Here is a 19,608-nt window from a genome sequence, read left to right as displayed (position 1 = left end):
GCCCCGGGGTCATCCCGAGGCTTGTAGACCCCCACGCTGCAACAGCGGGAGTGCTGCCGGTCCCCCGGTACCGTGCTTCGCGCGTTTTTCTCGGGGTGGAAGGCCGGCTTGTTCCCAAGGAGCATCCCCCTGCTCCCTCCAGAGATGGGACGGTTCGTCATCCCCAGGCGAATGGCTTCTGCGTCGGGCCGAGCTCGGGGATGGGTCCCCGATCACCCCCTCGCCGAGCAACCCCGGGCGAGCCAAAATACGCGGAGTCGTCTCCGGTGCTTTTCTAACCACCCCTGCGAGTTCGGTGTCACCTCACGGGCTTCGCCGGGCCGGTTGGAGAAGCCGAGCAGGGGCTGTGCTCGCTGAGGGATGGGTCAAACTCATCCTGCTGGGAACTCTAGGTTGGGCTCGGTAAGCACGTTGGGAAATTTGGGTTTGAATCAAGTAAACGGCCTGGAAAATACATGAGGGACATGTTACGTACATGTGCAAATAAATAGTTCAGATGCATTAATTAACATAAATGGGTAATGGTGAAAGGAGGAGGCACAGCCCCGACTGGGGCTTCTGCACAGTCATTTTTGATGTGAGGGATCTTTAGCTGCAGCTTACCGGGAAGGTGGCAGCTGATGGGACTTCCCAGATGCCATCTCCTCTTGAAGCCAGCCTCCTGACGGGGTAGGAAATAGACCCAACGCTTGGGAGGGGAAAGGTTTTAACCTCTTACCGGGCGCAGCCCTAGGACCGGCAGAGAGCAATCCCCGGGAGGCGCACAGCCCAGAGCGGTGGCTGGAGGTCCGAACTCCTGCTTGCCCCCACCTCTCCTCCCCAAACACAGTTCACCGCATGCAGATGATCTGGCTGTGAGCCCACCCCGTTCCCCCACCAGCTCTCCACCATGAGAGCTCCACCAACCACCATCATCTCCACCATCATCTCCACCATCATCTCCACCATCAGCCATCGACCACCTCTCAGCTGGACTTGATGAAGGGAAAGATGTGTAATTATAGATTTAGATGCAGCTTCATTAGAGCTACCTGCTAGATCCCACCAGGGCAGGTCTCGTAACGGGACGTGCTGTTTTCATCTGTTTTCATCACTGACTTCTGCTTCCTCTGACCTCTCCCAAACCACCCCGGCAGTGGGAGCTTTTGGCCCAAAAAATGAGCCGCTGGGTATAAACCGGGATGGCAGCAAACCCCACCGTGGCGTGCGATTATCTTATTATTTTGGTGAGATGCACTTCCCCCACGCTTCCCTGGGCTCTGCCGCTCTGCCCCAGGACTCAGGGAAAGCAGAGTTACATGCCTTGGGTCCCAGCGCTGCTGCGCCACCCTGCCCACCCGCCTTCAGGGGACTTCGCTGCTCGGCATCTCAGAATTGATAGGATTTGCCCTAAATGCCAGCAAAACCTGTTATAGGATTTACAAATTAAGGTTTTTGTAGAACAAAAACGCAAAATAACGATCAACCCCACTTGCCTGAGCGGAGCTGGGGAGAGGAGATCCTGCCGGTCCCGCTGCTGCCGGCGGCTCTGGCTCCTCGGGTGCGGATGCAGCGCTCCTTGGTGTGACGTGATCCACCTTTTTAGAGGTAAACTCATAGTTTGAGAAAGCATTCAGCGCTGGCAGAAAAATGGCTTTGGAGGAAGGGGGGTTTATTGCCGCCCCTTTATTCTGCTCTTTCAAGATACAACTTGAATTTACTCGTGGAAATGTTTCCATGCGTGGCCCAGCAAAGGGCAGAGCTGCTGCGACACCAGCCTCTTCCATGGGCTCTCCCCAGCGTTTCTGGCTAGCAAGGGGGGTAACGCAGCAAAAATCCTCGGCTCTTCCAGGGCAGGGCGCGCTCGTGGTTTTGCTTCGAGGGAATTCGGTGTAATTTGGCTGTTGGTCAGCCTGGTTTTGTGGCTCTCCCGGGAGAAAGCAGCCGTGGCTGGGGAAACGGCCGTGCACCGAGCGTCCCCCCCACCAGGGCAGACCCCGCTGTCGGGGGGTCGTACAGGCTACGGGCGGTTACCATGCGCTGCTGTTTTTCAGCGGATAACTCGCATCGATTTGCATAGGCGGCAGCCCTGCACTGACAGGAAGGAAGATCGAGCAAGACCCGCGGCACAGGAAGGGGCGAGGAGCAAACTGAGAGAGAGAAAAAACCACCGGGCTCGAAACGGCAGCGGCGGGCAGCTGGGGAAATGGGACCCACCTTCCCCAGGTGCTGCCCGGACCGTCGGGTCCCATCGCTTCCACAGGTACCCCAGGGGCAGGGGCCGCCAACTGGAGGGGCTTCCATTTTTACCTTGAACTTGAGCATCCAGGCGAGGAGGAAGCAAAGCTCTGGGGACAAAGGGCTGAGCGGGGGCACGGAGGGGCTGCATCCTCCCGCCGCGACGAGGATGCCCTCTCTGCTCTCCTGCTCCCACGCAGACCTGGGGAAGGCGGCACGAGGCCGAGGTAAGGTTTTGTTGGGGCCGGTTTTGCTTTGGAGGGGTACGGGGAGAAGGGGAGGCATCGCTCAGCCCTCCCGCACAGGCATGAGCTGCTGCAGACCTCTCGCTGCGACGGCCACGTAAAATGGAGTGGCTGGGCCAACACGTGGCCGGGCCAGGAGCTGTTGGGCAGAGGTCCCTGGGACGGGCAAGATGTGACCCACTGCCAGCAGCACCCAGCAGAGCAGCCCGGCGCGGCACAGCCACCGGTGCTGGCAGGAGCGGGTGCAGTGGTGCACGGCACCGAGCCCTGGGTGATGGAGATAAGCGCGGGACCTCATGGGGGACCTGGCACTTGTCACAAATTCTGTCCCCTTGCCTGCTACCGCCTGCCCAGACACGAAGGCAGCCAGGCTGCCCTGCCCACGCAAAGCCTCTCTGCCTTGTGCAGCATCAGCTTTTGCCTCCATGTTAATGTCATCTACTGAACTCATTCCACTTCAGAACCATCCAAAGCAATCCCCGATTACGTACCGCAAATAGAAAAGGATGATTAGCGATACGCTCGCCCGTGGCACGGTGCAAAGTTGCACCAAAGAGCGAGGCAGGGTCCTGGGTCTGTCGGCAGTCCAAGACCGACGGACCTTGAAGGCCAGAGCTGCACCCCCGCCTCCCCCTTTGGGAAACGGGCTCAGCACGCCTTCCCGGAGCTCAGCCGGAGGGAACAGCAACACCGAGGTCTCCAAAGCTGCAGCTGGTGCCTTCTTCGGCCCTTTTCACTGCAGGGGATCCCCCAGCGCTGTGTAGGACCCAGAGGCGCAGGGAGCAGGTTGAGGTGACGGAGCTCAGCAGGGAACATGTGGCTCTGCACCCAGACGCCCGCGTGGGCACGGAGCCTGAGGCACGCTGGACTGCGTCAGTGCATTAGGCTTAATCGTGCTGTCATTTAAGCACTCTAAGGTCATTAGGGGCTCTACGTATCCTATAGGTATGGGACTGCTGGGGAGAGGACCAGCTGGAGCACCAGCTGGGTGCTGTCACCCACTGAGATGTCGCCAGCGCCCGGGGTTTGGCCGCCACGTGGAAGGGTTACCCGAGGCCAGACGTTCGGGGCAGCCTGGGCAGAGCTCGGCACAAAGGGTGTCCACGTCGCACGGAAGTTTCTTTCTCCGCCTCTGGCGATCTGAAGCTGCGGCTTCGGAATGATGCTCTGCAGCCCCAGAAAGCTGGGGCTGACCCCCAGCGCCGAGCCCCGGCGGGGTGCCGGGGTGGGTACCGCTCGGCATCCCCGAGCTCTGCATCCCCTCCGAGGCCGGCGGACGGGGCTGGCGTTGGTGACGGAGGCAGGCTGGCAGCAGCCCGTTCCCAGTTTTCACACTGATGCCCTGAGATCCCTTAGGCGAGAAGGGCAGATGCTGTTTGCGGGGAGAGGATCTGCTTTTTGATCAGCTGTGTGCACGTCTGTGGTAAAGAGTCCCGGGGGCACGATCAGCTCGGTAAATGCATCATTCTTCGTTTTGCAGCTTGCGAGCTGTAGCAGTACCCTGCAAGAGACCTTCTCTCTGAAATTAGCCCCGTTTTTATCTGTTTGGAATTACCTGTAGATTGATCTTCGCTTTTTCCTGGTGAGCTCTGGTGTTGGGACTGCTGGTATTCAGCCTGGGGGTCCTGCACGGCTCCTCGCCTCCACGACTTGCTATTTAACTCCCGCTGTGTCTGGGCCCTGTTATTCCGGTTGGGGTTTTGGAAAAAAAAAATGCAAACCTGGCAGGGGTTAGATTTGGCATAAGGGGTCACTCTGTAATTGCAATAAATTTTGCTAGCATTAAATCCAGACCAAAACCAAAAATAAGACTACATCTGAAAGTCATATGTAAGCTTAGATAAGTGAATTACCTGCAAATCTGCAAGTTTCATAATTGGGTGTAATGCAGAGGACACTTCGTTGCTTTGCTTAATTAACATAAATTAATAATGCAAAATCTTTTCGGTTCTGCCAAAAGGTGGCAGCCTGCATCCTGGCTTCAGGACCCGCTCAGTTCAGGGGGAACGGCTGGAGATGTTGGCTTGGCAAACGTTTCTGTGTGTGCAGCTCGCCGACCTCCGCAACGGGGATGAGTTCAGGCTGGATGTAGGGCAGGAGAAGTAAATGAAAGCTCCGAGGGTGTGTTGCTGAGGGAGCCTGAGATTCGCTGGAGGAAACCCAGCGCGCCAGGAAGTGGTGGGAAGGTCTCGCGGGGCTGGTGTCTCTCCGTTCCCATGTCTGGGGGAGGGAGAGCAGCGGTGAGATGGGTGCTGTGCTGCTGGGCTTCGAGCTGCACCGAGACACGTCGCTTCGAACGGGAGACCTTTGAGGAACCGGCTGCACGGGCAAACCCCGCGGTGATGGGACGGGGAGAAGGCAACGGCTGGGCTGAGGGTTTCTGCCTGTTTGGGGGCACGGAGCCGCGCTGGAGCAGGCATTTCTCTGCTCCTTCAGGCGCCTGGTTAATGATGCAATTATTAGTTCATATAAAAAGCTTTATAACGTACCTAAATACTGCGGATCAGCCCATTTTCTGATGTTTTCCATCTGTGGGTCCCTGCAGCCATCCAAGAGCTGTTGCCCAGCACTTTGGTGCTCATCTAGACATCAGCCCTGTCCCCAGCCCACCGCAGCAGGTCGGGTCCCCAGGGCTCTGCCGGCTGGAGAGCCCTGCTCGAGGTGCCAACCAGCGTCCCCTGACGCTGCCCCTGGATCTGCCCACGAGCCCCCGTGCGGTGACGGCCACAGATTTCTGACCGCTGAGAGTGGCAGCCCGACGTGGCCGTGGTGCTGCTGGTGGCTGCTGCGATGGCTCCTGGCGCGGGACAGTCCCGAGTCCTCAGCAGATTCCCAAAGCACGGGGCGATGGATCTGTCTGGGGGAGAATGGCTGCCGTATGAAAACCAAAGCCACCTCCTGGCAGGAGGAAGATCTGTTATCTCCAGCCACTTTTGTGCTGCGGCCATCCCGGGACTGTCCCTTCATCTCGGATCCCCTGGCAAGCTTCTTTTGGTCCATGCTGGACTTCCAGGAGCAAAAGCGCATGTACGTAATTAGAGCCAGAGATGAGCAGAAGCAGCTATATCCAGGTCTGTGTTTTCCAGTGTTGATGCCAGGCAGTTTGGATCTTGGAGCAGGACACACGGTGATGGAAAACGCAGCGGCTCTTTGGTAGAGGGCTGTCTGTGCACACGGTCAAGGATCTTCCAGCACGGTGGTTGTGGCTCCCAGGCACTGATGGGTTTTGGGCACGGACCCTCTGCTAACGGGTGTGGTGGGAGGTGGGGATGGTGGGACGTCGGATTGAAGCTGCTAGAAGGACACATCAGCGTTGACTGGACATCCTCAGATGGGAGGATTTTCCCCTGAGCTGGGCTCTTGGACCACACCAGGCGAAAAAAGCGTTAATGACAAGTTCTCGCCAACAAAAGCCCCCGTTTCCCTCCCTGGGGCTTGCAGATGCCATTCATCAGTTTGGCTGGGCAGCCTCCTGCCCTCCAGCCTCTTATCCCGGTGCCCCTGGGGACGCAGGCAGCAAGGCGGAGCAGACACAAACCATCGCTGGATCACTGCTTCTCCGGCTGCCGGTGGGGCAGGGACGAGCGCTTGTCCCTGCGTGATCCTGGCCGAGGGATAGCTGCAAACCGGAGCTGAGCTCCGTGCACGCAGGACGGACACGGACGCCGCTTTCCAGTCTCAGGCACGGGGGAGGGCGGCACTTCCAGAAGACGACTCATCCCAGCAGCCTCGGGACGGGCTGGGTTGCATCCTGGAAACACCTTGGATCTCTGTAGGGGTTATAGAGATTGGCTTTGACTGGCCTCTACCCTTCAAACAGCTCGTGTAAGGGTAGACAACGCCCTTCAACCGGCCTAGGAATGCAGCCTCCAGCATCACTGGGTGGTCCTAGAGCTGCACCTGAAACTTTTCTACTGGAAGCAGAAAAAAATTGCAGCCACTGCATTATTTCTTCCGCTGCTTTATTCTCCCGGTCAGATGCCTTTGCACGAGCTGACCCACGGCTGCTGGTTTCCAGCACCGGGATCACATTTTGAAGTAGCACCGGAGGACACCATCAAATAATGTCTGGCGTTAGAGCAGGCTTCCCCCCATCAAAGGGCTTTTTCTCGGCAGCCACGTTTCAGAGGAAGGGCTGCGGGGAACAGCGCTGCAAGCAGCAAAACCCCCTTGCATTTTGGTCATGTTCTTGGTTGCACGGCGAAGATGAGCGATCCGGGGACGGCTGCGTGCAAAGACTTAATTGAACTTTCCAGGCCAGTTAGAGACAAGAAGACATCAAAGGGTGAACATTCCGCTGTGAATTGCTCACCAAGCTCCTTTAATTTATGGTATCTTAATTGACCAAGCCACTGTCTGGGGGGTGAAGAGCAAGGCGAGCTGCTGCTGCAGCCCTGCTGCTCCCTGTCTGGAGCAAAGGGCTTTGCTGTGGGGCCACCGTCACTGTCAGAGGGAGCGTGGACCTCTGTGACCTCTGAAACCAGGGGGTCAGAGCTGGGCAGCCGAGGAAGAGCAGAAGGACCCAGGTTTTCCTCCTGGAGGGAAAGGTCGTGGGTTCAGACAACAGCACCTCCCACCCCTATGAGGGCTTGTCCAAGGCACGTGTGAAACCCTCTGGGCGGGCGGGGATGGGCTGGTGCTTTGTCACCCAGGGCCTCTCGGACACTTACTTCGCTCCGTAGGACGTGCTGCAAAGGGGTCTTGATGGGAGATCCAGCCAGTGGGGTCTGTGAAGGACTCGGCTCTGGGAGATGCTGTGCCTGGTCCTCCCTCCTGCAGCCCGGCCACCATCCGCACGACTGGGCTGCTGCTGGTGGCTGAGCCCTCGCGTTTTCTGGTGGGAGAAATAAACCCCAGCACAGATCTCCTGGCAGGAGGATGAAGGGAAGAGTCTGCAAAGGGGACGTCCCGAGCACCATGGACCTAACCGTGGACCAGAGACTCTACCAAGTTTCCCTGGTCAAGCTACATTTGTGCTTTCTCCCTGGAAGAGGTTGGGTTTGACCAAAGAAAGCGAGCGTTACCTGTACCTGTTGGCGAGGCTGCACTGAAGCCCCCACGGTGCCCACGTCCCACTCAGGAGTGGGTTTGGGCAAAGGCAACGCTGCCTGCGGGCAGCGCCCTCCTTGCAGTGCCTCTGACGGGCACGCGTGGGGGTGATCGCACGGATCTAGAGCGTCCTGTAGGCCAGGTGGAGGTGAGGAAAGGATGCCGTGCCAGGACACGGGCCAGGGCACTGGGACACTGCGTTTGCATCGCTGCTGTGATCAGACAGCCCCTGGGGCTGAGAAGTTCCCACCTGGACACGGCCACCTTCTGGAGACGAGTTTGGGGCTGGTGGAGAGGCCGTAGCACGGTGCTGTCTGCTAACAAAGGAGAAGCTGGGAGCACTCTCAGGCGTGGAGGTATTTCCCTTTCCATCTCTGCTCTAAAAACAATTGGACTCAGTGAGTGGACACACGTCTTAAAAATAAAACACTAAGCCCTCAGCGTGGTTTGGCAGCAGCAGAGGGGGAAGGAGCAGGTAGGTGCTCCTTCTCTGGGCGACGATTCACCAGTGCTGCTGAAAGTGGAGCATCTACAGAGATCTGCAACAGGATGTGGTGTTGACCACGCTCCGCAAGCCCTGACGGAGGCTCTGGACGGCGGCGAGGTGGGTTCGAAACCGAAACGGGCCCTTTGTCGCTCTGCCTGCTGCCCCACAACTTCCTTCACAACACAGGGAAGGAAAACGCGAGCATTTGACAGCCCTGCTGTCCCTCCGGTGACACTCAGGTGCTCACCGGGTGGCCCGCGGATGGTATGGGGGGCATCATCTGGTCAATTAATGCAATCACTGTCTGCCCAAGAAAGGCTCCAGCATACGTGGTGGTGGTAAAGGCACCAAGTTTGTGGCACACGAGGTCTGGGCAAAGATGCTGCAGCGTGATGGTCCCAGCTCTGCCCCTGCCAGGTCCACCGTGCTGGGGACTCTGGTCTTAGCCAAAAGCTGATGAATGAACCCTTGGCTCAATCACAGCCAGCATCACATTAGCTCGAGGTGGGCTCCCTCCCATGCTGCTCCTGATGCTTCTCCTCTTCTTCCACCAGGAACATGGATAAAGGCTGAGGAGCCTCGACTGATGCTGTGAGCCGGCCGGGGGCACGCAGGGCAGTCCATGGGACGACCGTGCTGCTGCCAACACAGCGCTCCTCGCCCAGGCATCTTCGCCCATGTCACGGGAGGCCTCTGATGGAAGGTGAGTGGTGGCAGGGCAGCCGGAGATCCATCATCTCAGTGGAGTTTTGGATTAAACAATGGGACGAGGTGGGGCACCAAGGTGTGAGGACTGACAGTGGTTCCTGGTCCAAGGGCTTGGGGACCACTGTGCTGGCTCAGGGGTAACGGCTGTCTCCGAAGACAAATGATCTTGCTCAGACTTCTCTCTCTGCTTGGGCTTGGTTTCCAGGAGGAAAGGTCGTTTCATGATTGTGTTCTTTGCTTTCTTTGACTCCAATTTCGATAGCTGCTGCCTTGACCAAGCAGCTCCTAACAAAACAGCCTGCCACGACTTTGGGATGGCATCATCTGGCAGGTCGCTCTGGAGGGCTCTGGTTTACCCCCTGCTACCTTCAGAGTCAGATGGGGTGCTCCACTGCTGCCTTTCCCCATCACCCCTGAGCAATGTGCCCGGGGCTTGCACAAGACCCAACTCTCCTGCTCTCCTCTCCCGCAGAGGCTTGGATCAATCGCTACCGCAAGCAGCTGGTGAGGTCCATCTCGCCGCAGTTCCTGGAGGAGATCATCTGCTACCTGCGGAGGCTGGACCTCCTCACGGCGGAGGAGGCCGGCCGGGCACAGGAGGCGAGCTCCCTGCCCGAGCAGGTGAGGGCGGTGGTGGACGTCCTGGCTGGCAAGGGCAGCTACGCCTCCCAGTCCCTGCAGACCTTCATCGAGACCACCAATTCCCAGCTCTACCTTCACATCACTGTCTATGGTAGGCAGTCCACTTTGGACCCAAGTAGGGGTGTCTGCACACACGTCCTGGGTGCGGGCACTTGCTGGAGCACCCCAGGATGTGCACAGAGCTGGGCAGCGTTGGCAGCTTTGATGGGAGTGTCCATGCAAGTGACGGTGCCATCTCAGGGTCTCCGCTGGGGAAGGACACAGCCAGCGGGTGACAAGGGCTCTCTGCCAGATCTGAGGGACCTTCCTCCAGACCCCTCGCTGCTCTCAGCACACCTCTCTGGGCAGCCCGAGGAGTCTTTAGTGTCCTCAATGTCCAGATCACACCAGTCACTCCCAGCAGCTGGGCTGGGAATGGGGGGATGGCAGGAGGAGGATGGCTGGGCATCCCTGACCCCATCCATTGGTGGCTGCCCCAACTTCAGGCTCTCCTTGCAATCCTTTTGCCAGGAGGTTTCCCTGGTTTCCCTCCTGGTTGCCTTCCAGGTTGCCTCCACCTCCAACCTTGGCTGGTGTCTGCTCTGAATCTCTCACAGCACCATCCCCTGCTTGTCCAGCCCTTGCTGGAGGGTTTAAATACGCTGTGCCAGGGGCCGTGGTACCCGAGCCAGGTGAGCAGGACAGGTCCAGAGATGGTCACCAGCTTCAGCCAAGAGTCCAGCTCATCAGACAAGTCCATGGCGATGAGGCAGGGCTGAGGTCAAGCCGGGAAGTCAATTCAGAGGTCAGGATCAGGTCCAGCAAGGGCAACCAGGTTCAGACACAGTCCAGTGGTCACCAGGCAAGTGCAGAGCGATGAGGTCCAGGATCAAGGTCCAGATCAACAAGGTCCATAGCAGGCACAGGCACGATGGCGCTGTAGAGAAGCGCTCCTACAACATAGCTTAGGCAGGGGCTGAAGGCCCAGGGCTGAGCTTAAATGGGCTCCTGGACTGACGGGTGAGGCTGGTCAGGGCCGTTTAAGACTGTTAGTGCCCTCTGGGCCCTGGCACATACCCTCCTGCCCGGACATAAGGGCTCCGTGCAGTTTCCCCTCTGCATGGGCATGGCAGAAAAGTTAACCAGCCTCTCTCATTTGAACCTGTGGTTACCACCCTCCTCCTCATCCCCCCGTTTCGTTTCTCTCTGTGCAGAACCCATGGTGCAGAAGCACCTGGAGAGCCTCCAAAGCTACTATGGGAATGGCTTGGAGACGGGTCCCCTCCAGCGACTCACGAACCTGCTGCTGGTGGAAGGCTTGACTGATATCCAGCAGAAGGAGCACGACATCCTGCAGATTGAAGCCACCAAAGGCCTACAAAATGTATACAAGAGCATCCCTCTGGAGAAGCTCTTCCTGCCTCTCTCCAAGGTCAGCATCCCACCTCGGATCTCTGTCACCATCGGAGTGGCCGGGATTGGCAAAAGCACACTGGTGAAGCTGTTTGTCTACACCTGGGCAAAGGGGGAGATCAACAGGGACATCATCTTTGTGCTGCCCCTCACCTTCCGGGAGCTCAACACCTACGAGAAGCTCTCTGCCGAGAGGCTCATCTGCTCGGCGTTCCCTCACATCACCGAGCCGAACTGCATCTCGGCGGGAGCCGCCAGGACCCTGCTGATCCTCGACGGCTTGGACGAGTTCAAGACTCCTTTGGATTTTTCCAACACGGTAGTATGCACCGATCCCAAAAAGGAGATCCAAGTGGACAATCTGATCACCAACATTATACGTGGCAACCTGCTGCAGGAGGCTTCTGTCTGGGTCACGTCGCGGCCAACGGCCGCCAGCCAAATCCCCGGCGGGCTTGTTGACCGGATGACAGAAATAAGAGGTTTCAGAGCTGCGGAGATGAAGGACTTCTTGGACCAGATGTTCCTCGACAACAGAGACCTATCCGACCAAGTCCTGCATCACATCAGGGCTAACAGGTCGTTACGCATCATGTGCACCGTTCCTGGCTTTTGCTGGATTTCTGGCTCCTCAATCGGTTATTACCTAAAAAATAGCGCCGATCAATCCCAAGAAACAACTGCCGTCCCCAAGACCCTATCAGAAATCTACTCCTATTATTTTAAAATGGCTCTGAGCAGCGACTGGCCGGAAAAGCCAAGAGAAACACTCAGGATCGAGCAAGCTGTGAACAACAGCAAGAAGATAGTGGGCAGCCTGGGCAGACTGGCCTTCTACGGGCTGCTCAGAAAGAAATACGTGTTTTACGAGCAGGACATGAAGGCGTACGGCATTGACCTTTCCTTGCTGCAGAGCAGCTTGTGCAGTCGACTCCTGCTCAAAGAAGAGATGCAGTCCTTCACAGCCTACTACTTCTCCCACTTAACCATACAGGAGTTTCTAGCGGCTATTTATTATTACACGGCTGCGAAGCGGGCAATATTCGACCTCTTCACGGAGAGCGGCATGTCCTGGCCCAAGTTGGGTTTCCTCAACCACTTCAAGAGTGCTGTTCAGAGGTCGCTGCAGGCAGAGGACAGGCAGCTGGACATCTTTGTGCGTTTTCTCTCTGGGCTCCTCTCCCCGCAGGTGAACAAGCTGCTCTCTGGGTGGCTGCTGGTGAAGGACGAGCACAACAGCTTCAGGAGCCAAGCGATCAGCTTCCTCCAGGGCTGCCTGAACACCGACTACGCCATCTCCTCACGGACAGTCAACACCATGCACTGCTTGTACGAAATTCAGCACATGGAGATCGCTAAGACTGTGGAAGAAGCAATGAAGAACGAGAGCTTGGCCGGGAGGCTCACCCCCGTGAACTGCTCTGCCCTGGCTTATCTCCTGCAGGTCTCTGATGTCTGCATGGAGGAGACGAACCTCTCCAACTGCCTCACCTACAACATCTGTAAGAGCCTGCTCTCCCAGCTCCTCTTCTGCCACAACCTCAGGTGAGTCCCGGTCGGATTGCACCGGGAGAAGCAAGCAGGGATGCCGGGCTGTGACTCAAAATCCCGGGTGTCGATGGGAGACATGGGCCCACCAACACTGTCCATCAGCAGAGAGCTGCCCTGGGGCTGGCACTGGGTCAGCTCTGCTTCTGTGCTTCAGTTTTTCCACCCGTGATGGGCAGATGTCACGGGAGGGTAGTCCTTTCTCCACTTTGTTCTCCAAACGCTTGCTTTTGCTCTTTCCTTGTATCTTCTCCAGGCTGGACAATAACCAGTTTAAGGACAACGTGATGGAGCTGCTGGGCAGCGTGCTGAGCGTGAAGGACTGCCAGATCCAGAAGCTCAGGTAGGACCTGGCCCAGGGCAGACAGGCTGTTCCTGGGGATGCAGAGTGGAGCTGGGGGCACTTCAAAACCAGGGTGAGGGTCCTCCAGGAACGTCTCTCCCACTGGCTCCCCAGGGTGCCTAGTGACGAGGACAGCCCCACACGATCTCCTGCACCCAGGCACAGTGACCTTACCCCCTGTGTCCCCGCGGTGGCTGGGCAGGCTGTCTTGCTCCTCGCTGTTCCTAAAGATTTGTGTAGAAATCCATGGGTTATCCCAACAAACTGCTTCCCAAGGTCACGGCTGCTTGTTGGACACCCGAGGCTCCACACAGAGCATCTGAAGTCTGGAGGGGACGGGCTCCCGACCCCCGCACAGGGCGATGCCTCACCCCAGACAGATGGGTCCCCACTTTCCCCACCTCCCTGCCCTTCTTCCTGGCTGCGCAGAGAGTCCCCCATGCTGCGGTCTGAGGTCCCTTTTCATGACACAAATGAACTTTAAGTCTAGAAACTCCCCTTCCACTCTGTCTTTGCAATCCCCTGCCTGGTGTCCACCCCAGGAGAGCAGACCTTGGGGCATCCACCACTTTGCATGGTTGCACCACGAACCAAACGCTCCCCGCGGCTTCCCTCTGCTCACCCGTCCCAGCTGCGTCCTGGGACATGCCGGGGCTGCAAAAGCCTCTTTCTCCCCCTGAAAAACACTCGATTTTTCTTTTTCCGGGCAGCTTGGCAGAAAATCAGATCAGCAATAAGGGAGCCAAAGCACTGGCCAGGTCGCTGATGGTGAACAGGAGCTTGACGGCGCTGGAGTAAGTGTTCCCCCTTTACCAGCTCCTGCCACGCGCGCGTTCCCCACCGGGAACCATTCCCATGGCCGCAGCGGGGCCGGATCCCAGCCGGCCTGACCGACCTGGGGAGGGTCTCCAGCCCCCAAAGCCACCACCGCTCAAGAGGTGAACGTAACTCTTGCGAGCTGCTGGCCTGATGTCCCACCTCAGCAGTGCCTGAGATTGTGCCACCTGGAGGCATTTGGCTTAAACCGGGCACATGCCACTCTGGCTTCGCTAACCTTGGCTTTTCTGCCCGTCTCACCCCAGCCTGCGGAGCAACTCCATCGGCCCCACCGGAGCAAAAGCACTGGCTGATGCCCTTAAAAAAAATCAAGTCCTGCTCTCCCTGAAGTAAGTCTCAACTTCTGCAGCACCTCTGGGAGCAGATCCCCAGGACAAGCCCCCTCCAGCCCTCTCCTGTCCCATCGAGGTTTTCCCCACCTCGAGGAAACACTGGGCACAACCCCATTTGGCTGTGCTGGGCAGCGAGCACGAGTGCAGCCGGCAGAGACCCGGTGACCAGGGCAGCCCTGGGCCAGAGATGTTGGGACCCTCCTGCCTCTCAGCTTCAGTGGGTCCAGGTTGAGGTCCAGGTCCAGGTCCACCCCTCGTGCAGGAGCTCACAGGGTGCTGGTGCATGGGAGAAGGCATCTCCCATGGGAGAGGGGGGAGGGAGACTCCCGGGCAGGGATGCTCGGGGGCCAGATGCCCTTCTCACACCAGGGACGGGGGCAAGCAAACGCCAGGGCAGGCAACCACCACCCTGCATGGCCCCTCGCCCCGCTGCGGTGGCTGCCGTGCACGGCTTCGCTCCCCTCTCCTTGCAGCCTGCAGCACAACGCCATCAAGGAGGATGGTGCCACCTTCCTGGCCGAGGCCCTGTTGACCAACCACAGGCTGATGACCCTGCAGTGAGTGACCGGGACCTGCTGTCCCCCCCTCCCAGCCACCCAGCAGACCGAGGTGCCCCTGAGGGGGACGTGGCACCCAATATTCATGGGTGCTTTCCTTACCTTTGCAGCCTGCAGAAAAATGCCATCGGAGCTCACGGTGCCAGGAAAATAGCAGAGGCGCTGAAGCAGAACTGCAGCCTGAAGGAGCTGACGTAAGAGCAGCACGAGGCGGAGGGGTGGTGATGCCAGCGCCACGTCTCCCGGGATCCGCGGGCCGGAGCGATGGGCAGGGGGCTGGGCCACGCGACACAGGCAGGACGGACTCTGCTAGCTTTGCCCAAAGGGGTTGGTGTGGGTGGAGGGGGGCAAGGACCGCAGCGCTGCTTTTGGAGCGACCCTGCAGAGATGCTCTCCGTATCTCCGGGGATGCAGGGAGCCACGTAAAGAACCGAGAGGCCAAGTCTTCTCTCCCGCAGAGGCAAGTGGCAGGTCTCCAGGCCCTGTGGATACATTGAAAGCTATTTCAGCTCAAAACCAACGTACGAGAACAGAGGTGTATGTAGGTTGGAAATGAGACCGCGGCAAGTTCATGGTTATTGCTGGAGCAGAAAGAGCCTGGGGGAGATGAGTCCTTTGCCGGCATTTTTTTGCGCGGCTGCCGGTAACGCCTGCTCTTCCTCTTCTGTCTTAGACTCTCCAGCAACTCGGTAGGAGACAACGGCTCGGGTGCCCTGGCCGAAGCTCTGAAGGTGAACCACAGTCTGCAAAGCCTCGAGTAAGTCCCCCCTCCACGCCTGCTCTCCTGCTTGCCCAACAGAGCCCAGTCCAGCCTCCTCACTCCAGCAGCACCTCCCACCCTCTGCAGGCTCCTTCCCCTATCCCCAGAGCCCCTCGTACCGCCCCAGATCCTCCCCACGTCTCTCCCACTCCGCGTCCCCTGGAGCGGCACGGGGCCGTGGGTGCTCCCTGCAGGCTGGAGCACCATGCGGCAGCCCCAGGCAGCGCCGGCAGCAGCCGGGCTGGCCCTGCCTTCGCCAAGGGAGCGCTGAAGGAGTTAATCCTCAACCCAGATGATGATCTTTTTTCTGCTTTTGGAGGATACTAGCAGCTTTGGGCCTGCTCTCTCTCTCAAATGTGATGGGAATTGGCTAACGAGGAAGGTAACAGGCTGGGGCCTGGCAGAGTCAGGGTGGGATGGTGCAACCTTCATCCCCCTTGGGAATGGCAGCCAGAGAGGACCGTTCCTCCCGCCCCAGGGCTGATGGCTCCTGGGGACAAGCTGCTGTGCCCGGCACCTGCCTTACCACCGGGGGACAAGGACCCCAAGACTGCAGGAACCGCATCCCCAGCTGAGCTGGCAGCCGTGGTGACAGCCAGCCGGGGACACGGCTGCCCCAAAGTGCCGGCAAACCCCGTCACCTCTGCTCGGTGGGGCCGGTGCTGCCGTGGTGAGCAGGGGATGCCGATCCTGGCCTGGCTGCTCCTGAAGTTGGTCCTTCAGCCTCGGCTCCCCCCTGTCTCCTGTGTCTGGGAGATGCCTGTTTCTCAGTGAAATGGGCAAATGGGCACTTTTCACCCCAAACGCAATCCCGCAGCCTACCTGCGATGCCAAGACTGGCCTGTCCTCATGCCTTCCCCCGTTTGTCTCAGTCTCCAGAGCAACTCCATCAGCAGTGCTGGGGTCACCGCACTGACAGCGGCTCTCTGCTCCAACAAGGGACTCATCAACCTCAAGTAAGTGACAGTCCCTCCGGCCACCCTGGCCAAAAGCTGCTGCCGGGACACGGGATGCGAGAACTTTTCCTTGTGCCTGATTGTTTCCACAAGTGCTCCGGGATGCTGAAAGCAGCCCCTGTCCCTCCTCCGGCTGCGAGCATCTTCTCTCCGTCGTTAGCTTTCTCCCCTTGGGACAGTATCAGTTCAGCAGTGTCTGACAATGAAACGACGGCAGCAGGGATGGGAGGCTGGGAAAAAGCCCCAGCGGTGTCGGTGCTCACAGCTGTAGGATGCACAGGGAATGGAGATGCAGGGAACGGAGATGCAGATGCCGATGGGGATGCAAGTCAGACAGACTGCCCGTTGCAATAGATGGTCTCAGCCCCAGAGCGGGGGGCGAGGGGGGCTGTGGGGGAGCAACCGACGCCCTGCCTCGGCCGCTCCTCCCCAGCCCCGTGTCTTTGCCCAGCCTTCGGGAGAACTCCATCAGCAAGGAGGGGGGCCCCGCCATCGCCCGTGCCCTGCGGACCAACAGCACCCTCAGGAAGCTGGAGTAAGTCCCATGGGCCCCAGGAGGGCACCCACACTGCTGCGCGATGTCGCTGGACTGGTCCCAAACTCTGTGTGCGTGACTTGCATCCTCTGTCCCCTGCCTCTAGCTTAGCGGCAAACCTGCTGTATGACGAAGGCGGCAAGGCCATCGCTTTAGCGATGAAAGAGAACCGAGCGCTCACGTCCCTCCAGTGAGTTTCCCCTTGGACCTGCATGGTTTCGAAGCCCCTTGTGTGGGCGCGGGGCAGGGACAGTGCTCCTGGACCTCAGCCCCTCCAGGCTGTGAGAGCGGGTCACCCTTCCACGGGACGTGTGCTGTGCCATCCCAGATGGACCCACGGGGTCTTGCACATGGGTCATCTCCCAGCCTCCACCACGCTGGATGGGAGTGGATGGGTGCTGAGCCTGCAGGGATCGGGGTGTCCTCGCAGCCCTGGACTTCACCTCCCGTTCTCTCCTGCTTGCAGCTTGCAGTGGAACTTCATCCAGGCAAAAGCTGCTGCAGCCCTGGCACAAGCACTACAGTCCAACGGCAGCCTGGCCAGCCTCGAGTAAGTGGGGACACGGGCAGGCAGGTCCTGGGCAGCGTCTTCCTACTGGGACCTGCCCAAGGACTCTGCCCTCACGCTGCTCCAGGGGAGGTGGCTTTGCCTGCTGCCTCCTCCATGCGCTCCAGTCCATCCTGTGTCCCCATCGCATGTCCCTGGCTGGGGATGCTGTAAGCGCACGGTGGCCTGGGGGCACCCCCCAAGCCACTTGGGAAAGCCTGGCACACCGTGCTCTGTGCTTGCTGCCCCTCGCTGCCCGTCTCCCTGCTCCTGGGTGCCCGGGCCGTGGGCAGACGCAGCACTTGCATGTCTTAGCTTGCAGGAGAATGCCATCGGAGACGAGGGAATGGCCGCCCTCTCCGCTGCGCTGAAGGTCAACACAACCCTGGCAGATCTCCAGTGAGTATCCAGGCTGCGGCGGGGCCCTGGCATCACAGCCTGTCTAATTAGCTTCTCTAATTAGCACAGCACAGCCACCTCACGACATGCGCTGAAGGGTCCTTGTTCTCTTGCAGCCTGCAGGTGGCTTCAGTTGGCGTGGCTGGTGCCCAAGCCCTGGCAGAAGCCTTGATGGTCAACAAGAGCCTGCAGATCCTGGAGTAAGTGCCCTTTGGGGCCACCAAGTCCCCATGGCTGCGACACCGCTCCCTGGGGGTGTCCGAGACCCTGGTCCTTAGCTCAGCACCGCTTCCACCCTTGCATCATGTCCTACCAGACTTGGCTTGCCTGTCCCTTGACTTGCTGGTGTGAGGCCACCTCTCCCACCTCCTCCTCTCACCCACAGACAGCACGGGGCTGTCCCGGGCTGTCTGACCTCACCGCCTGCCTTCCTCCGCAGCTTGCGGGGAAACTCCATTGGTGTGGCAGGGGCCAAGGCGATGGCCAACGCGCTGAAGGTGAACCGCAGCCTCCGCCGGCTCAAGTAAGTACCCCGCTCCCTGGGACAGGAACCAAAAAGAGCCTTTCCAGACCTTCCTGGAGGGAGCAGCGAGGGGACGGCCAGGCCAGCAGCTCTCAGTGGGGCAAACCCCTGAGCTGGTGGCTTTTCCCAACGCCCACGCACATGGCATGCATTCCCTCCTGGTGGCCACGTCTCCCTGGCCGGTGCTTTCTGATCCTCCCGCTTCCCGCAGCCTGCAGGAGAACTCCCTGGGCATGGACGGAGCCATCTGCATCGCCACCGCTCTGAAGGGCAACCACGGCCTCACCTATGTGAAGTAAGTGGCTGCTGAGCTGGATGGTAAGGCCGGGATGGGGGAGACCACGGGAACCATCAAGGGACCCTCCCCACCAGTGGCACTGCCCGTTCCCGGCTGCCCTACAGGGACCTCCCCAGTGGGGCAGGGGGCAAGGGCGCCCTGTGCTCCTCCCGGCGCGACAGCCACCAGCCCTGCACAGCTCCAGACCCCACAGCTCCTCTCTGGGGACGCCTCTGGGGCAAAGAACCACCCCAAAAGCCAAATATTCTCCAAAATATCACAGGGATGGGCTGGCTCAGCCCTTCCAGCTCCCCAGAGGCTTTCTCCAGTTTCTCACCTGGCTGCCTCTGGGCTCTCAAACCCAGAGTCCCCTGTGACCGGGGTCGCAGCAAGAGCTCCTGGGTGGTGTAGGGAGGGTGCAGATGATGCTGGATGCTGCTGCAAAGCTGGGGAGCATCTCTCGTACCCACCAAGGTTCCTGCTCTGCCTTGCGTCCAAGCCTGAACTCCTCTTCTCTTTGCTCCCAGCCTGCAGGGGAACCGCATCGGCCAGTCGGGAGCCAAGATGATCTCCGACGCTATCCGGACAAACTCACCCGACTGCGTCGTGGACGTGTGAGGGTGCCTGGCCACAGCAAGGACGTGGCCTGGTGGGTCCCTTCGGCCAGCGTGCCGCCACAGGGAGCTGCCCAGCCCTCTGCCCGCCCGCCCGCCCATCTCAGGGAGGAGAGCTGGGGCAAGGAGAGCTCCTGAGCTCCCCGGCATGGCCCAGGAGGACCTGGGGCCTCCAGATCAGCAGTGCAGGAGGGTCAAGACTTGCTAGTGTAGAAAGCTGAGGGATGTGCGACCACGTCCCTGTTCATCCAGGCCCTGGGGGAGCTTCAAGGAATGGGCGAAATGCAAACAGGGGGGAGGAGGGGGCAGATCCCACATGCCAGCCCTTCTTGTTTTCATGGGTGACTTACCTGCCACCGCCGGTGGCCACAACCCCCTCCTGTGATCTCCACAGGGTTACAGCGCTGTGCTCAGACCCTGCCCCAGACCGGGCGCATCCTGACCGCCCTGGAGCTCTGCTCTTGTCCCAGCCCGAGTCACTGCGGGCAAATGTTGCAGCACCCCAGCCGGGGCTCCAGGGCTCTGCTCCCAGCACCAGCTCTTCTCCCTCTAGTTCTGGCAGGGATCCCAGGAGAAGCGGGTGAAACATGAGCAGGATTCACAGCAGCCCCTTCTCACCTGGCTAAATACAGCCCCGTCC

The 19,608-nt window shown here is 59.4% G+C and overlaps 1 protein-coding gene across 1 annotated transcript; it reads left to right on the top strand.

The window, feature by feature from the left end:
- The first annotated feature begins 2,386 nt into the window (after nt 1-2,386).
- Nucleotides 2,387-18,972, top strand: NLRC3 (NLR family, CARD domain containing 3). Its single transcript, XM_009323969.1, has 18 exons — nt 2,387-2,444; nt 9,179-9,421; nt 10,530-12,285; nt 12,545-12,631; nt 13,342-13,425; nt 13,714-13,797; nt 14,274-14,357; nt 14,468-14,551; nt 15,031-15,114; nt 15,990-16,073; nt 16,525-16,608; nt 16,715-16,798; nt 17,075-17,158; nt 17,471-17,554; nt 17,671-17,754; nt 17,994-18,077; nt 18,289-18,372; nt 18,882-18,972. Exons 1-18 carry the CDS (start codon nt 2,387-2,389, stop codon nt 18,970-18,972), a joined length of 3,327 nt encoding a protein of 1,108 aa, XP_009322244.1.
- The last annotated feature ends 636 nt before the right edge of the window (nt 18,973-19,608 follow it).

This window comes from Pygoscelis adeliae, unplaced genomic scaffold (genome assembly GCF_000699105.1).
Source record: "Pygoscelis adeliae isolate BGI_AS28 unplaced genomic scaffold, ASM69910v1 Scaffold585, whole genome shotgun sequence".
NCBI classification, from domain to species: Eukaryota; Metazoa; Chordata; class Aves; order Sphenisciformes; family Spheniscidae; genus Pygoscelis; species Pygoscelis adeliae.
This window is presented reverse-complemented; position numbering and strand designations above follow the sequence as displayed.

Coding starts and splice junctions, on each gene's coding strand:
- NLRC3 (XM_009323969.1), top strand. CDS start 2,387: ATGCCCTCTCTGCTCTCCTGCTCCCACGCAGACCTGGGGAAGGCGGCA. Junction 17,555..17,670: donor ACAACCCTGGCAGATCTCCA/GTGAGTATCCAG, acceptor GTTCTCTTGCAG/CCTGCAGGTGGCTTCAGTTG. Junction 18,078..18,288: donor CGCAGCCTCCGCCGGCTCAA/GTAAGTACCCCG, acceptor CGCTTCCCGCAG/CCTGCAGGAGAACTCCCTGG.